This window comes from Galeopterus variegatus, unplaced genomic scaffold (assembly GCF_000696425.1).
Source record: "Galeopterus variegatus unplaced genomic scaffold, G_variegatus-3.0.2 Scaffold4825, whole genome shotgun sequence".
Lineage (NCBI taxonomy): Eukaryota > Metazoa > Chordata > Mammalia > Dermoptera > Cynocephalidae > Galeopterus > Galeopterus variegatus.
This window is the reverse complement of record NW_007730936.1, coordinates 122032-140506: the sequence shown is the minus strand read 5'-3', so window position 1 is coordinate 140506 and position 18475 is coordinate 122032. Positions and strand designations below refer to the sequence as shown.

General features: G+C 42.8%; 1 protein-coding gene across 1 annotated transcript in view; it reads left to right on the top strand.

The window, feature by feature from the left end:
- The window catches only part of EXPH5 (exophilin 5), a 77100-nt gene that overhangs the window by 30722 nt on the left and 27903 nt on the right, over positions 1-18475 (top strand). Inside the window, exon 2 of the mRNA XM_008588438.1 lies at positions 17529-17689. Coding sequence (XP_008586660.1) covers positions 17529-17689 — 161 coding nt within the window. The remainder of the gene's footprint in view (positions 1-17528; positions 17690-18475) is intronic.

The following is an 18475-nucleotide window of genomic DNA, read 5'->3' as shown; positions in this document are numbered from 1 at the left end:
AAAAAAAAAAGTTGAGGTTGTTAAATCTTCCTCATTTGCAACAACATGGATGGACCTTGAGAGAATAATATTGAGTGAAACGAATCAGGCAGAGAAAAAGAAATACCACATGTTCTCATTCATTGGTGGGAGCTAAAAAAATAAACAACTTAATTCACCCACATACACACACAAAAAAAAACCGGGGAGGGGGGGAGAGGAACACTTTTCATGGTTTTAATTCCTTTTATTGTAAAATGGGTGTAGTAGCACCTGCCTCACTGGGTTCCTATGGTGCTATGTGGAAGCACCCAGCACAGTGGCTGTCACAAAATGTATGTTTAATGGTGAATTTTAGACCCACTTTTCTCCTCAGGGAACAATATGTCTTTTCAGTATGCAAGTTCCCATCATGTTCAGCAGCAGCATGAAGGTGCTAGAAGTAATACTAAATATTATCTTCATCTTCCTAAAGTTATTGTCAGTTTGAATCTGGAATTATATGGCCTCTTCTAGTTGTTTCATTTTGATATAGGAGGTGCTCAGTTTCCCTGGGCTCAGGTTTCAGGACACACCCCTGGGTTTCCATCCAGTCCCTGAGGTCTCAGGCCCCCTCCTCTGGGTTCTCCCCTGGAGGAAAGATACTGTTGTCAGTTAGACCTATTTTCAGCAGGAACAGGGGGAAGATGAAATCACAGGGGGCTGGCTTATGCAAATCTAGTAACTGGGCATGCTCAATAGGGAGGACAAAATATTCTTGAATATGCCTGGTGCATGAGATAGGGTCTAACCAATGAACATGCTCCAGGAAGAGACTAACTGAGCATGTGCAAGACTAAATATTACATACATGGGAGCCACCCCCTTAATTGAATATTCATTAGGTAGAGAAACTATAAAAGCCAAGTCCCAGGCAAAGGCGGGGTTGTTGCTCACTTTCGGGGAGTCAGCTGTACTTTGCTGGCTGAGGTGTGTATACTTTACTTTGTATCAAACTTACTTTCAGCCTGCACCTGCTCATTCTCTTGAGCCAGCCTGCACTTCATACTGAACTTTATGTTTTTCTTGCTTTTGTGTTAACACTTGATGTCTATACTGAACTTACTTTTGTGTTAAACTTGGTGTGGGCCTGCTCAGTCTCAGGAGCTATGCTGTACTCTCTGTGGAACCTGTATTTCTTGTCTATTATATTAAACTTGTTCTCACTTTTTCCTGTGACCCTGCCCTTGAATTCTTTGCTGTGGCAGAGTCAAGAATCTGGGAAGAGGACTGGGTGTGTTGAGGCCGACTGTGGGGCCCCCTGTACCCTACTTCCGACATCAGTTTTAATCATGCAATTAATTTAGAGAGAAGCAGCAGAAAGAAAGGGCAGTTGACACAAGAGAACAAGCTTGGGATTTTTCAGGCTGAAATAGGCCCAAGGAAGACAGAGTTGGAATCCCTCAGACTCAGAAAGAGCTAAATATGGATTTGTTAACCACGTTTTTAAATACCAGGATATTTGAAACATTAGCAAAAGTGTACTTAGAATCACAAAAAGTGGGAAAGCCACCTGAGAGCCTCAAGTTCCCCACCCCCTACATTTTATGGATGAAGAAATGCAGGTCCAGAGAAAAGAGTTTCCCAAATTCACATTCATTCATTTGTTCATTTGTTCACCAAGGGCTTATGGAGTCCCTACTCTGTCAGACATTATTCCAGAAAACAAGACAAACAAGATTCTCATGCTTATGGATTATATTTTAGTGGGGCGCCAGGGGGACAATCAGTAAAAAAAGTAAATAAATGATGATGATGATTTCAAAAGGAGATTAATGAGATTAAGAAAAGTAAACCAACTAATTTGGTAGAAAGAGACTGTATTTAGGGAAAGGGATCATTTATTTTGGAGAGTCAGGGGAGGTTTCTCTAAGGTTGTAACATTTTAACTAAGATCTAAATGATACAAAGGAATGGCCATGTGACAGAGTAGGGAAGAGCATTTCAGGTGGAGGGAACAGCAAGTGCAAAGCCCAGAGGGAACCAGTTTCCTAGAGGAACAGAAAGAAGGCCAAATGCTGAGTGGAGGGGAAAGTGGTATTAAAAGTGGTAGAAAAGGCAGAAGTCCAGACACTATACAGCTTTGAAGACCATATATTCTAAGCTTGGGGTTGGCGGGGAGATGAGCTCCTGCAATAGGCCCCAACAGACCAAACCAAAATGGAGTCACTCTACAGCCATCTGATATTGGACAAAGGCAACAAAAATCTACATTGGGGAAAAGACTGCCTCTTCAACAAGTGGTGCTCAGAAAACTGGATATCCATATGCAGAAGAATGAAACTAGACATGCACCTCTCACTATATACTAAAATCAACTCAAAAGGGACGAAAGACTTAAGTATAAGACCTGAAACTGTAAAATTACTAAGGGAAAATATAGGTGAAACATTTCAGCAACTAGGTCTGGGCACAGACTTTATGAACATGAGTCCGAAGGCACAAGCAACAAAAGAAAAAATAAATAAATGGGACTATATCAAACTAAAAAGCTTCTGCACAGCAAAGGAAATGAGAGTTAAAATGACAACCTACATAGTGGGAGAAAATTTTTGCTAACTATGCATCCAACAAGGGATTAATATGCATAATATACAAGGAACTCAAGCAATTACTCAGTAAAAAACCAAATAACCCAATTAAAAAATGTGCAAAGGAGCTGAATAGACATTTTTCAAAGGAAGATATACAAATGGCCAACAGGTACATGAAAAAAATGCTCAACATCACTAGTTGATCAGGGAAATGGAAATTAAAACCACATTGAGATACCACCTCACTCCAGTTAGACTGGCTATAATCAAAAAGACGGTGAATAACAAATGCTTGCGAGGGTGTGGAGAGAAGGGAACGCTCCTACACTGTTAGTGTAGGTTGTAAATTAATACAACCACTATGGAAAACAGTACGGAGGTTTCTCAAACAACTACAGATTGATCTTCCATATGATCCAGCAATCCCACTTCTGGGTATATACCCAGAGGAATGGAAATCATCGTGTCAAAGGGATACCTGAACTCCCACGTTCATCGCAGCTCTGTTTACAACAATAGCTAAGATATGGAACCAACCCAAATGTCCATCAATGGATGATTGGATAAGGAAATTGTGGTATAATATGCGCCATGGAATACTACTCTGCCATAAAAAAGAATGAAATTCTCCCATTCACAACAACATGGATGAGCTTGGAGAAACTTACCTTGAGTGAAATAAGCAAAGCACAGAGGGATAAATACCTCAGGTACTCATTCATATGTGGGAGCTAAGAGAGAAAAAAGGGAGGAAAGAAAGACCACAGTAATGCATTGGACTTGCAGAGGGAGAGAACATTCCTAGGAATACAAAGTGGAGTGGGGCGGGGGAGGTTGGGGATAACTGGATGGAGGAGATGGGCTACAATCGCAATTTGTGGTAACGGGCGTGCTGCCAGTATGGATCTGGCCTTCCCATCCAGGGCAAGACGGGGAGCAATCAGCCTTGTATCTCATGAATATTCATAACAACAACAAAAGGAGTCACTCTTGTCAAGTGCCACATAATTAAACTGAAACTTTAAAAAAACAGGAAAATGTCCAAACAAGTTAGTTTTTCAAGAAAACGGGAGACTCACAGCAACCAATCCAAAAGCGACAAGTCTAGAACCACCATCTTGTGGGTGCAAAACCAATGACTTGCTGGGAGCAACGGCTGCTGAAGTTTCTCTGGCCAGCGTCGCTTCCACCCGTCCGCAGGAATGGGGAATATCTTAACCTCTTCAAGGGCCTTTTTGACAAAGAGGAAATGCGCATGCTCTTGACGATTCTGTACAAACTGAAGCTTGGTGACATGGTGACTACCATTCCCACCCCAGGTTTCAACGTAGAGACCGCAGACGACAGGAACATCAGTTTCACCGCCTGGGCCGGGGGTGGCCAGGACAAGATCCGGCCACTGTGGTGCCACTGCTTCCAGAACACACTAAGTTAGATCTCCGCGGTGGACAGCTGTGAGCGGGAGTGTGTGAATGCGGGCCCGCCAGGAGCTCAGGAGGATGCTGGCCGAGACTGAGCTCCGGGACGCGGTCCTCCCCGAGTATGCCAACAACAGGACCTCCCCGAGTGTGCCAGCCAACAAAAGGACCTCCCCGAGTGTGCCAGCCTCCAGCAGGACCTCCCCAAGTATGCCAACAACAGGACCTCCCCGAGCATGCCAACAGCAGGACCTCCCCAAGCGTGCCAGCAACAGGACCTCCCCAAGCACGCCAACAACAGGACCTCCCCGAGCACGCCAACAACAGGACCTCCCCGAGCGTGCCAACAACAGGACCTCCCCGAGCGTGCCAACAACAGGACCTCCCCGAGCGTGCCAACAACAGGACCTCCCCGAGCGTGCCAACAACAGGACCTTCCCGAGTATGCCAACAACAGGACCTCCCCGAGCGTGCCAACAACAGGACCTTCCCGAGTATGCCAACAACAGGACCTCCCCGAGCACGCCAACAACAGGACCTCCCCGAGTGTGCCAGCCAACAACAGGACCTCCCCGAGCGTGCCAACAACAGGACCTTCCCGAGTATGCCAACAACAGGACCTCCCCGAGCACGCCAACAACAGGACCTCCCCGAGTGTGCCAGCCAACAACAGGACCTCCCCGAGCGTGCCAACAACAGGACCTTCCCGAGTATGCCAACAACAGGACCTCCCCGAGCACGCCAACAACAGGACCTCCCCGAGTGTGCCAGCCAACAACAGGACCTCCCCGAGCGTGCCAACAACAGGACCTTCCCGAGTATGCCAACAACAGGACCTCCCCGAGCACGCCAACAACAGGACCTCCCCGAGTGTGCCAGCCAACAACAGGACCTCCCCGAGCGTGCCAACAACAGGACCTTCCCGAGTATGCCAACAACAGGACCTCCCCGAGCACGCCAACAACAGGACCTCCCCGAGTGTGCCAGCCAACAACAGGACCTCCCCGAGCGTACCAACAACAGGACCTCCCCGAGCGTGCCAACAACAGGACCTTCCCGAGTATGCCAACAACAGGACCTCCCCGAGCATGCCAACCAACAACAGGACCTCCCCGAGCACGCCAACAACAGGACCTCCCCGAGTGTGCCAGCCAACAACAGGACCTCCCCGAGCACGCCAACAACAGGACCTCCCCGAGTGTGCCAGCCAACAACAGGACCTCCTCACCGCCGTGAACACATCCGAAATCACAGACAAGCTGGGGCTGCACTCTGGGCCACCAGCGGGGACAGGCTCCATGAAGGACTGGACTGGCAGTCCCATCAGCTCCGCAACCAGCAGTGAAGGCGAACGCTCCCACCCCGACCCGCACTTCCTCCTCTCCGCCCTCCGCTTCACTCTCATGTGGCAGATGCGCGACTCTGTGGTACTGAGTGCCAGAAGCTGTCCCCATGGTTTTGGTCACCATGTGCACCGCGCCTTGCTGTAAATGTGGCAGACGCAGCCTGCAGCCAGGGTTTTTATTTAACATAAATAGCTTTTGTTTCCAATGAGGCAGTGTCTGGTACTCGTATGCAATGTCACTCAGCTTGTTTTTAACTGTAAGAAGAAAAAGCCACTCACTGTTCAGTTGAGAAGGGACGTGGGCACGTGGGCGTCTGGCCCCAGCAGCAGCCGCCTTAGACGAGTTGGACGCACCTCCTGGCTGAGATCTGTGTTGAGATCCATTTGTGTGTTGGTTTTTAACCCGAGCTCGGTGCATTTTAAAAAAATAGTTAAAAATACAAGATAAGGAGAACACATGAGCAGGCAGAAGGGAGTCTATGCCTAGTGCCGGTTTTGAGGTAACGGCCTGAAACGGTCCATCGGCTCGTCTGTTTCCCTTTGCGAACGTGAGGTGGTGACGAAACCAACGGATCCACCCTGCATGGTCATGGTAGGTGGCGCGTGCCTCGCTCCTCTTTGGGTCACCCTGCAGTTCCATAGCGTTGTGCCTGCACCTGTGCTCACGGGAGGGGACGCACTGGGAGGCGCCTGCCGTGTGCAGCGTGCAGACGTTAGGGGGCTGCCTGGGGTCTCCCCGGCAGGAGCCCTGCACGCAGGGAGGGTGGGGCCATTCCAGAGCCGCCCTCTGGAGCACCCAGGCACCACGTGTGAAGTAGCCCTCTCTCCCTCAGCCTGCAAGGGTCCGATTTGCCATCTAATTTTTTCTTTTGTATTTTGATAAACACGGAAGAAGCTGGAGCTGTTAAATTTGTCTTGGGGAAGACCTCAGAACTGGTTTATTTGGTGTCGTGGAACCTCTTACTGCTTTCAGTATACAATTAGTAATCAACTGTTTTGTGTATTTGTTTTCACTTTAAATTTGGACAAACAAGGGCCGGCCCGGTGGCGCACTGCTACAGTGCACCGCTTGTGAGCACGGTGGCGCTCCCGCCGAGGGTTCGGATCCCACATGCAGACCGGTTCCCGCTCACTGGCTGAGCGAGGTGTGGGCGCAGCACCGAGGGTTGTGATCCGTTGCCGGACACGAAAAAAGACAAAATGGAAAAAAAAAAAAAATTTCGACAAACAAGCACTATAATTATAACTATTTATGAATAAAGTCTCTTAATTATTAAAAAAAAAAAAAAATAGAAGGCCCAAGTCCACCCTAGCCTCCATGATTAGGAAGTTCCCTCTGCTTTAATCCTTATGAATAAAGTAATCTGAAGTAACCTGTTGTTAACTAATCCACTTTTTTTGTTTTCCTTGTTCCTGCTTAAGCTACATTACAAAAACCAACTGTTCTGCCATGCCCAATGTAGCTCTCTATTTTGTAGATGGGATGCTGCCTGATTCATGAATCAGTAATAAAAGCCAGTTAGATCTTTAAAACTCAGTTTGTTGAAATTTTGTTCTTTGACAATTTCTCTGACTGCTGTGTGGATTCTGGATGGAAGGGGAGCCAGAGTGGGAGCAGGGACACAGGTAGGGGATTCCTGCAGTCATCCAGCTGAGAGATAGTGGTGGCTTTGACCAGGGAGGTGACTTTGGAGATACTTGGTAGACTGCAAGCTCTAGGAAGGTGAGGTTCCTTGTCTCTTTTGCACACTAATGTATTCCAAGCTCCTAGAACAGTGCCTGACACACAACTGCTCAATAAATATTAGTCAAATCAATGCATGGTTACTATTTTTGTTTTTGTTTTTATTATAACAGTTGATTGTACATTTCTGTGGGGTACAGAGTTGAACATCAATACCTGTGTGCAATATGTGATGCCCAAATCAGGATAATTAGTATTTTCAACATTATAAAGTGTAATCATTTTTGATGGTCCTTTACCAATTCCTCCCTTACTCCCTCCTCCCCCACCTCTGGTAACCTCAGTTCTGTTGTCTCCTTTTGAAAGGTCAAAGTATTACTGTGATTGTTGCATCTTTCTTCTTTTTATTATTTATTTGTTTATTTTTTAGCTCCACTTAAGAGTAAGGACATTTGGTATTCGGTTTATTTCACTTAACATGATTTTTTTCTAAGTTCATCCATGTTTCTTGTGAATGGCACAATTTCATTCTTTTTTATGGCAGAGTAGTATTCCATTATGTATATATACCGCCTTTTCCTTATCCAGTCGACCAGTGATGGACATTTACGTTGGTTCCAACTCTTGGTTATTGTGGATAGAGCCGTGATAAACATGAGGGTGCATGTATCTCTTTGACATGATGATTTCCATTCATGGTTACTTTTTGAAATTAAACTGGAATCCAAGTTTAAGATAAATAAAAGTATAAGCTCTTCTCAGTTCATGTATATTTGCCTTATTCAAATAAGGCAAATAGTATGTGCTTTTGAGACCTTTTTAATAATATATGTACACTATTCTTAGCAATTCTGTGGCCCAAACCATGGCATCAACCAGTGAATTCAGTGTAGTGTGAGAGCCAGTCTGGTGACCAGCAGTGAATGTACTCCTCTTGTCTTGCACATGCCATTTAAGCTGTGTTTGTGAATATCTGCACTGAAAAGTTTGGTTTTCTCACAATTGTGATGTTGATTTAGGTGCAACGTGAAGAGCCGATCTGTTGGGCCTAAACCAAACAGTTGATGCTTTTAAGTTTCTTTACAGGAAAAGTAAAACCTAAGGGTAATTTTCTTTACTGCCATAGACCTCTTTTGTGTCGGGGATGGTAATACACAATTTCCATCCCTCCCCCCACTCTCCACTAATTTTATTTCCCATTCTGCAAATTTCATAGGTCACAATGACTCATCACTTCATTTGTGGACCCTACATGCGTTGACACCAGTCATCTTCACAAAAGCTAATATCACTTAGGGAGATATCACTCTTGTCCTCATTTTGCAGATTAGTAAATTGAGGCACAGAGATCAAAATCAGACAGTTAATAAAGATCAGGGGCAGCATTCATCCCAAGCAATCTGATTTTAATTTAGCCTCTCAGTATTTTAATTTCCTCATTGGTAAAATAGGAATAATGTTATCTAGCTTCATTAGGGTTCTTGTGAAGTTTAAATTAGTTAATATGTGTAACCATGCCCAGCCCAGGGTAAGCATTGTGTAAATGCCAGCTATGATTTGCTTTCTAGTGCATGTAAAAAAATTACTTTTTACATACACAATTTTTGTCTGTGTGCAAGATCACTTATGTCAAATACCAATGACTTCACAATGATGGCATAATAACTTTGTAGAACTCATTCATTACCCCAGAAGTTGAGAAAATATAGATGGACTGACCGTGAGTCAGGGACCATACCAGGCCCTGGGGATACCAAAGCAGATGAGACACAGTACCTCAAGGAGCTGACAGCCTGCTGGGACAGCCAAACAGGGACATGACAAGTTATTTGATATAACTTGGTAAATACGGAGATGAAAAATGTATAAATGGATTCAAAAAGAGATCGGATAAACCTAGGAAGACAGAAGAGCCTTTATGGTTACAGGAGGAATTGCCACTTAAACTCCAAGTCTGACATTAGGGTGGACAGCTCGTCTTTTTATTGCACCCTCTTTAAGGTGACAATAAGTAAAGGGTGACTATTGGTAAGGGATATGTACCAGTATGGGAATTACACATCCTTATTGTTACTCAGATAACTTATTTTTAACTTCGTTGTGACTTTGTGTCATGTGAACATAAACATCCAGGAAGGTTACAATATCAATTTTAAAAATATAGAAAAGATTGTCTTTTATCAAAGAGTGCGCGGTCTCCATCACAGCCATTCAAGGAGTTTAAATGGGCTTTATTATCTAGCTCAACTCAAATGCTGGTGCCATTCTTTTGTTGCACCTCTGAGTTCTAAAGGTTTGTTATAGTTGCTTGCTTGCTTTAGTTCACCACTTTTCCTTATCCAAGCTTCCCTTCTGCTAGACTTCCTTCTGTGGTGTAAGTTTACTCTTATGAAAAGAACACATTTCTCAGTATACGTGCTTGCTTTTTCTAATCCCTGACCCTCCCTGAGTCTTGGCTGTAGGCTGAGCCAAAGAATAGGCTCTGATGTCAGGGGCAAAGGCTTTCAAATAATCTTTTCAGAAGAGCACAGGGAGAGGAGAGACCAGGCCCTGGACTATAATACAGCTGGTGCAGCCACTGAAGCACAGGACTTTTGCTTCCTTTATTCTGCCTCTTCCTGAGAACTGGCAATATTTGTTCTAAAGCTTTCCCTAGGGTGTGAGCAATAAGAAATATGTACCTGGAAGATAAGAAATCTCCACCTGGAACTATCACCTTTCTGGAGTAGGAAAACAAAGGTAACACTTTCCTGAGATGGTGAGTCTCCCTTGGGGCTTTAGGGTTTTGAAAAAGTTCTTGCTGGGACATACTGATCCATTTTCCATTACGGCATTAACCCCAATATTGAAGCTCTGACTCGGGATACAGTTCCTGGCCTCACAGTTCCTGGCCTCACGCCCTCCATTTGTGCATTTCTGTGTGTTGTGGTTGCTGAGCAATAGAAACAAAAATATGTTTGAATTCCTGTGTGGGAGGAAAACTTTAATGCTGCTTTGATCTCCTGTAAATCAAGTGTAAATCCACTTTTACAAGATTCAGTGTAACTGAAAAATTCTTTCTGGGCTTCACTGATGATTGAACCTGTAAGACAAGGATAGGGTGGGGGATTTGTGGAATATTTGGCAAGAGGTCCTTGAAGCCTGTAATCAAGGGTTGATAAGGATCAGGGTGCTTAGCTGCCTGGAAGGCAGAACAAGGTGTAATAAGACAGTCAAGTAGGGGAAGGACAGCTATGAAAGAAAGATTATATGTGTATAGAAGCAAAGAGAAGTAAAACGAGTGGAGGAAAAAATGTCAGTGAGGAGACGTGAGAACAGCAAAAAGAGGAGCTATTCCTTCAGCAAGAGGAGCTGTTAAGGGGAACTATTTTGAGAAATATTTGAGATTTTTCTGGCAAGAAAATGGAAGCTATATTCCTGTTTTCTGGCTTAGAGGATTTGTGTGCTTTCAAAATTTGTCTAATTGCTCTCTCCTCAATCATATTTGTATTATCATTACCACCTGCTTACTTGGCAAATGTCACTTTTGTTTACATCAATTGCACTGTTTATTAGTGGGGTTAATAACACCCATTGCAGTGAAAATCATATTTGTATTATCATTACCACCTGCTTACTTGGCAAATGTCACTTTTGTTTACATCAGTTGCACTGTTTATTAGTGGGGTTAATAACACCCATTGCAGTGAAATATAAGGTTAGGAGAACGTGAACTTTAGAATCAAAGATGTGAGTTCACATCTCAGTACAGTGACTGCAGCCTGCCGGGCTTCAGTGCTCTCTCTGTACATGAGGACACTGATAACTCTGCCAGTGTTATGGTGAGGATTAGCAATGATGACTGCACAATCCTGGGAGATAGCAGGAGCTCAATACATCATCTGCCATTATTATTTTTTATTGGTATTATTTCTCCTAAAGACAGGGAGCTTGATCAGATTATGTCTTGATGCCCTTTGCAGCTTTCTAAGATTTCTCAAGGATTTAAAGTGATGTAGAAATGTTAAGTCTTTTGACCATAGATTTCAGACCAGAATATATCTTTGGGATAACTTCATCTGCATCCATTTTTTAAAAATTGTATATAACACCCCACCCCCAAACTTAAAGACTTAAAACAACTTCTACTTATTAGCTTATGATTATGTGTGATCTCCATTTGGGCTGGACTCAGCTGGGTGGTTTACCTGGGATCCCTCATTTGGCTTCAGTAGTCTGGCAGCTCAACTGGGTCTGGATGGTCCAAGATGACATCACCCACATGTTTGGCACTTTATGATGGCTCTCAGGCTGCTCCTCTCTCTGATTATGATCTCCTCCTCAAGGAGACTAGCACAGGCTTTTTTGTACAGTAGTCAAGGAGAGAGCAGAAGCTACAAGATCTCCCGAGGCCTTGGCTTAGACGTCTCACAGTTCCATGTCCACTGTATTCTGTTGGTCTGAGCAAGCACCAACCAGCCCAGATTCAAAGGAGAGGTGAAAGAGACCCCACCTCTTGATGGGAGGTGTGGCAAGGTCACTTTGCCCAGCAGGGTACCTTCAGGAATGAGAGGAATTACGGAGGCTTTCTTTCAAAAAATCTCCCCATCATTTATCCCTCTTATAAATGAGGAAAGTAGTGCCAAGAAAGTTAGATGTTTGGCCACGATCACTCAGCTGGAACTGACCCTGGTCCTACGCTCTTTCTACTATCTGATGGTAACTCAAGAATGGACCAGGGTTTGATTAACAGGAGACAGACAAATGGGGCCAAAAAAATGGGATGTAAAGAGATGACTGTTATTAACTGAGCACATTCTATATGGTTAATATATAATTCACTAGTCATGGAAATAATGGTGAGGACAAAGACTTGCTCAGAATGAAGACAAAGGTGACTAGTAAAGGTCAGCAAGGTCACAATTGGGAAGTCAAAGAGGAGGAGGGGGAGATGGAATCCATAGCTCAAGGCTGGAAAACAAAGGAAAAATAAATCTAAGAGGAGTGGTGTGTTCAGGAAGTACTAGGATTCATGTGAATGAAGAAAGGACACTGACCTGGAGCAGAGGGCAGCCTGTGTCACAGCAAGAAAAGACCCGAACTAATTTATTCAAGTCTATCAGCTGGGAGTAAAACTATTAGAAGTGTAGACAACAGGCCCTTGTGATATGTAGTGGACCGTACACTCCAATCGGCCGGCTGAGCAAAGATGAGGAAGAGCCTTGTGCAGGCTGGTTATGAGCTTGAGTGAAGTCCACTTACAAACAAATGTTATCTCTGTCAAACTGAGGCCAGCTGAGATATAAAACACTGTCCTCAAGTTGTACACGTCACTGCATTTCTGCTTCATGTCAGAAGTTTTTCTGTGCCTGCCCGGTGGCGCACTGCTACAGTGCACCGCTTGGGAGTGCGGCGGCGCTCCCGCCGAGGGTTCGGATCCCACATACAGACCGGCTCCCGCTCACTGCCTGAGCGAGGTGCGGACGCAGCAGCAGCACCGCGAGGGTTGCGATCCCATTGCTGGTCCCGGTCCAGTACGGGCGCGACACTGAGGGTTGCGATCCGTTGCCGGACACGAAAAAAGACAAAAAGGAAAAAAAAAAAAAAGAAGTTTTTCTTACTTGCTAAGGTTGAGCTAATTTGATATTTTATTATTGTAAGTAAATCAATGATTCTAAACCACTGATTTTACACTTGTTGTGTTCGGTTTAGTACAAGAAGCTCAGTCAATCTTTGTGAGTGTACAAACTATCTTATAGTACATGGGGCTCTTGGATGTATAAGGTTAAGATGGTGAGTCACAGGCACCAATCTTACGTCATTCAGTTTCCCTTCCTGGGTCACCCTTACTTCAAAGGCCAGAAGTATTTCTGTTTTGCTTCCTTGGTTAAACACAATGCCACTTGTGTTGGACGTGCAGAGGGAGAGAGCATACCTAGGGTTGCAGAGTGGAGTAGGGGAGGGGGGAAGGGAGAGAAGAAAAGGGGAGGCGGAGGGAGGTCAGGGATTAACTGGGTGGGGGACATGGGGAAAAATCGCAATTTGTGGTAATGGGCATGCTGATAGTATTGATCTGACCACCACATCTTGGGCACGAGTGGTGACGGTCAGCTTTGTACCCCATGAATATATATAACCAGTAAAAACAAAACAAAACAAAACAAATCAAAAACACAATGCCACTGTTGACCGCCTGAACCTGGAATTTTCTGGTTCTTGACTGTACTTGTTCATCCACTTTCCTGACAACCATCCCCAGGACCATACCTGAAATATTTCTGCTTTAAAAGTCTCTGAATTTCTTCAAAATCTTGCCCCTTCATGTATGTGCATGTCGCTACTGTCTAAATTTCATTTCTCATTGTCTTCAGGAAACAAATGTTAACATAAACATATCTACAGATTAATTATATTTTACCTACTCTAACCCTAGCCAGAATGAGGTTTTATGACCCAACACTCAAAATTTAATCAAAATTAAAGTCAAAAACCTGGGTAAAATATTGAAAACATATAATAAAAATAATGAACTAATACTTTGATTAGGTATGTCTCATTCAATGAGGCACTGATTCATAAATTGACAAAACATGCAATAGACAAAACACGAAATATAATTACTAAACAGACATATGGGATAGTGTTCAAACCTCACTATTTACCCAAAGAAGTGTAGCATAAAATATTAAATTAGGAAAATAAAAATACTTGAAATAATAATACCTAGTCTTCCAAGGATGCCTAATGGCAGTCATGTACATTACAGCATGAGTAATATCGGTACAGCCATTTTGAAAAGCATTTTGTAACATGTATAAAGTCACAAAAATATTTTGATTCTTTGACCCAATCATTCTATTTCAGTGTCTATCAGAGACACTATAAAAATAGAAAATGCACAATGATGTCCTCAATGTCCAGCACCAGGGAGGAATAGTAAATAAATTATGAAAATCATACTAGCTTGCATATTATGAAAATATGTTACTATTGCTCTGAAGATGAGTAATGTTAAAAGTGTTCTTGATATAATTGTTTTGGATTTTTTAAGATTATATATGCATGATCTCTATGAATAGCATCTTCTGTGTACTTATGTAAATTGGAAGTCTAGGAGTCTTCCATGATGTGTCTCTGTCCCTATCCCCCCCGAAGTCACTCATCACTTGGGGCTCAGTTTTATCCCCTAAGTCACTCTGAACACTTTCTACTTTTCTTCAGCTTCACCACCACCACCATCCTGTTCCAAGCAAACACCTCTGTGTCTTAAATCCTGCAAGTACCCTGACTGGTCTCCTGTCCCCCACTGGAATCTACTCTCCACCTGCAGCTAGGATGACCTTTTAAAAATGCAAATCTGACATGTAATCCCCATGCTAAACCACCAATGCTTTCTCATTATTCTAGGACCAAAGGCCAGGCCACTGAACTTGACCTCTAATTCTGCATGATCTAGCAGCTGCCTCTCTCCTCTCTCCTTCAGTTAGTTAGTTTTTCCCTCCATCTCCACACTCCAGCCACGTGGGCTTCATCTCAGTTCCTTGCTTCTTTCCCTGGGACACTCATTGCTCCACAGCTGCTGCTACTCTGCCTAGAAAGCTCTGTCCCAGAGCCCCCTGCCCACTCCCCTTTGTCTCATCCTCCATCCTTCATCCTTTCAGTCCTAAGCCATCTTCTCTGGAAAGTCTTCACTGCTGCCTCAGACCAGGTCCCGTTGTTATATGCTCTCTTAGCTGCTATTGACTTTTTTATCATTTGCTTCCCCCACCCCCTCACTACCACCCCAGCAGAATTTATTTGCAGTATCCCATAAAAATAAATAAATAAATTCCACGCGGGCAGGGGTTTGACTTGTTCACTGCTCTTTATCCAGGGTTCAAACGTGTGTTGAATGAATAAATCATATTTGTTACCTTACATCTGTATCATTATTGGATTCACGTCACTCTGCCACTAGAATGTAAGCTCTCTAGGGTGGAGCCATGTCTGCTCTGCTCACCATTGTATCCCAGCATCTGAACCACAGGAGACCTTCCGCAGGGCTTATTTATACTTAATAAATTTTAGTACAACCATGTGAAAAACTCAGAGGAAAAGTCACACCAAAAGAGCAATAGTGATTGTGTTAGGATTGTGACAGTATAACTGATTTTTTTTCTGTCTCCAAAAAATATATATAATAGAGAAATAACAATATAAATAAAAATTCACAATTAAGCAAAAAGAAGAAATAACTCCATATATTTTACGTATTGAATAATCAAAAAGCTAAAATAAAATTGAAAATAATAAAATAAGCTAAAAATAGAAATGATACCTATAATTATTCTACTCTAAAAGATCAGATGTTTTCATTTTTTCCCTGGTGTATCCCAGTGGTTGCATCATTTTTACATAGCTGTAATCATAGAAAGAATGTTGCATTTTGTTTTTCCTTCTTCGTGATATGTCATATGCATTTCCCCAGAATTCTACATTGCCTGTGTAATAATTACTGTTAGTAAGTATATGATCTTCAGTTAAATTAATGTACTTCTGGTGGGGTTATTGCTTTAAGATATATTTCCTGGAATAGAATTCAAAGTGTATGAGTACTCACGGGTAAATACAGATTTCTGACTTCATTGGCCAGAAGATGGAAAAGAAACAGGCAGTAATGGATATGTGTTCAAGTGTGGAATGCGCAATGGGGTAGGATTTAATGAACTGTGATTTTTTTTTTCATTTTATTATTTTTGATTGACACACAATCATTGTACATATTTATGGAGTATAAAGTGATATTTTGATACATGTATACAATGTGTAGTGATCGAATCAGGGTAATTAGCTTTTCCATCACCTCAAACATTTACTATTTCTTTATGTTAGAAATATTTCTAAAAGAGTCAATGTTATCCCAATACTGTGGGGAAAAAAAAAAACTTATGTTTACATAGAGTGTTCCTAAGTCTGTCTTGCCTGTGCCCTGAAATGAGATGGATGTGTGAGAAGCGAAGTAAGGTGGTATTGACTTTGGGTGAACCAACAATTAGGGAGGGCACTGAGGAAGCCGAGGTCACGAGGTCACGTACAAAGGAAGGACATTAGTAAATGAGGTGTGAGAAAGTTGGAGGCAGCCAGTACTAGTTAGAGGCAGATACGTGGGATCTCTTAGCCTGTTCTGCTAGTAAGGAAGGTAGCCATAGAGACAGGAGTGACCAGATGTCAGAGTGTAGCAACCGCAAAGAGGAGGCACCAATGCAAATTCTATGGGCTGCACATAATGAATGCTGCCTAATGCTTTTCAAAATGCAAGTCTGGGCAAGATGACCTTTGGCTTCCTTCTCGAATATTTTTATAAAGTGGCAGTATCGTGGCCCCAAGCAAGAGCCATCTCAGTTCATTGCCTTTAACCCCAAATTTGCCACTTCACAGACACCTTGCTCACCACCTTCTTAGTAACACAAAGACCCTAACACTTGTGCTTTCCAGCAGAACTGGACAAAGGATAACAGCTGCTGAGTTACATGAAATACTTCCCCAAATAGCAGAACTTCCCAAGCTTGCAACCCAACAACAAGCCTGACTTCATTAGGGCTATGCAAAACCAACCACTGTATAAGCCGTGGCATCAGGTTCTTCCAACTCCCTTTTCTGCTTTTTTTTTTTTTTTTTAACCTCAGTCCAGGAACATCTCTCTCTAGATTAAGCACCTCTCATTTCCAAACAGTTCTAGGGTCCTCCTGAAATAGAGCAAAATAATATACTTTGAAAAAAATGAGTCACAACTGGTGATTTAATTAGGGACTTATAGCACCATTTTCATGTGAAAGAGGATGACGCAGGAAGGGGCAGAAGAAAAGGAAAAAGCAGTAATGACGAAATGTCAGCCCCGTATTCTGAGGGTGTGTGGCAGACGCATTTGTGCCCTGGATGGCTTTTTCTGTCCATCTCCAGTCACACTGTCCTTTGCTACCTGAGCATTAGCCCTGAGCTCATTCACCAGCTTTTGTGTTTTTGTATTAAAGAATTCCATTATCTAAGACCATTACATTTAACAATTTCTTTTCTGCATGTTGGCTTTTTTCTTTGACCACTGGATGGACAAGAATCCTATCTGTTATATTCACTGTTGAATCTCCATTTTCTATAGGGGACCTCAATAAACATTTAATTGATTAACATTCCTCAATAAACATGTAATGGATTAACGAATGAATGAGTAATCAGAACTAGAATGTTCTCATTTCTACGTGTCATTAGAGCATCTATCATTCAATTGTATTGTTAGGTCAGGTTTTTAGCACATTGCTCAACCCAGGTTGGCCTCAATGACTTGATGATCATTTTTTCTACATGCAAAAACTTTTAGGTTGTCATGGTATTTAGAAGAATACATATGAAATATATACTCAGTGGTGAAAAGGAAATTCTGACTAGAGCCAATTTTTTTTTCTAGATTTATAGTTGGTGCTGCTGCTTCATTAGGTAAAATTTAGCCCATCACATAAGTTTGCACTAGATGTGAATAAATTTAAAAGTGCATTGATATTTTTGTTTGATTTCAGCAAACTTCAGAAGACAAAGAGGGATATCAGATGGCTTCAAGGAGTGACCGGCGAATGGTTTGAAGAAATTCAAAGAAAAAAGTTTTGCAATGACACAGATGTTAGCCAAATGTTAAAACAACCACTTACATGCAGACTAAGGAAGGAGATGGCAAAAAATGGTGAGAAAAAAATTTAGATTTAATTTTTTTTTCCTGTTTCTTGTGGTATAGTATTGTAGATAATGGCTCAGTGGATCTCCAATTTTACCAATCCGTATTTTAGGACTATTATTATAAGCCACAGTAGTTTAATAGCACAACATACACTAAAAAGAGTGAACTAAAATCTCACTGCAAGAATGTCTTGTGGGGGGTGTGTTTTTAGAATCAGGCAAGATAGTGTAGTGGTTAGGAACACAACCATTGATGTCAAAAAAGGGCTAGATTCAAATATCCACTCTGTCTCTATCTATGTGAATCTGTCCAAGTTTTTTATTCTCTATAAACCTCAATTTTCTCATCTTTATATGGGTATAATAATACCTACCTTATAAGTGGTAGTGAGAATTAAGTAAAATTATGTGTATAAAGTATTAAGCTGTAAGGTATTAATACAGTAAGCACTTAAATAAGTGGCACAGTGAGGATGATGGAGGAGGAGGAAACAGGAGGGGAGGAATAGAGAAAGGGAGAATCAGGGGAGGCAGGGGGAAGAGGGGAGGGAACATGGTGAGGAGCTGCCACCCTTCTGATACTTTTGTAAACTGCATATGTGAATTCTTTTTTTTTTTTTTTTTTGTCTTTTGTCTTTTTCCGTGTCCGGCAATGGATCGCAACCCTCAGTGTTGCCCCCGTACCGGACCGGGAACCGGCAATGGGATTGCAACCCTCGGCGTTGCTCCCACGCCTCGCTCAGCCAGTGAGCGGGAACCGGTCTGTATGTGGGATCCGAACCCTCGGGCGGGA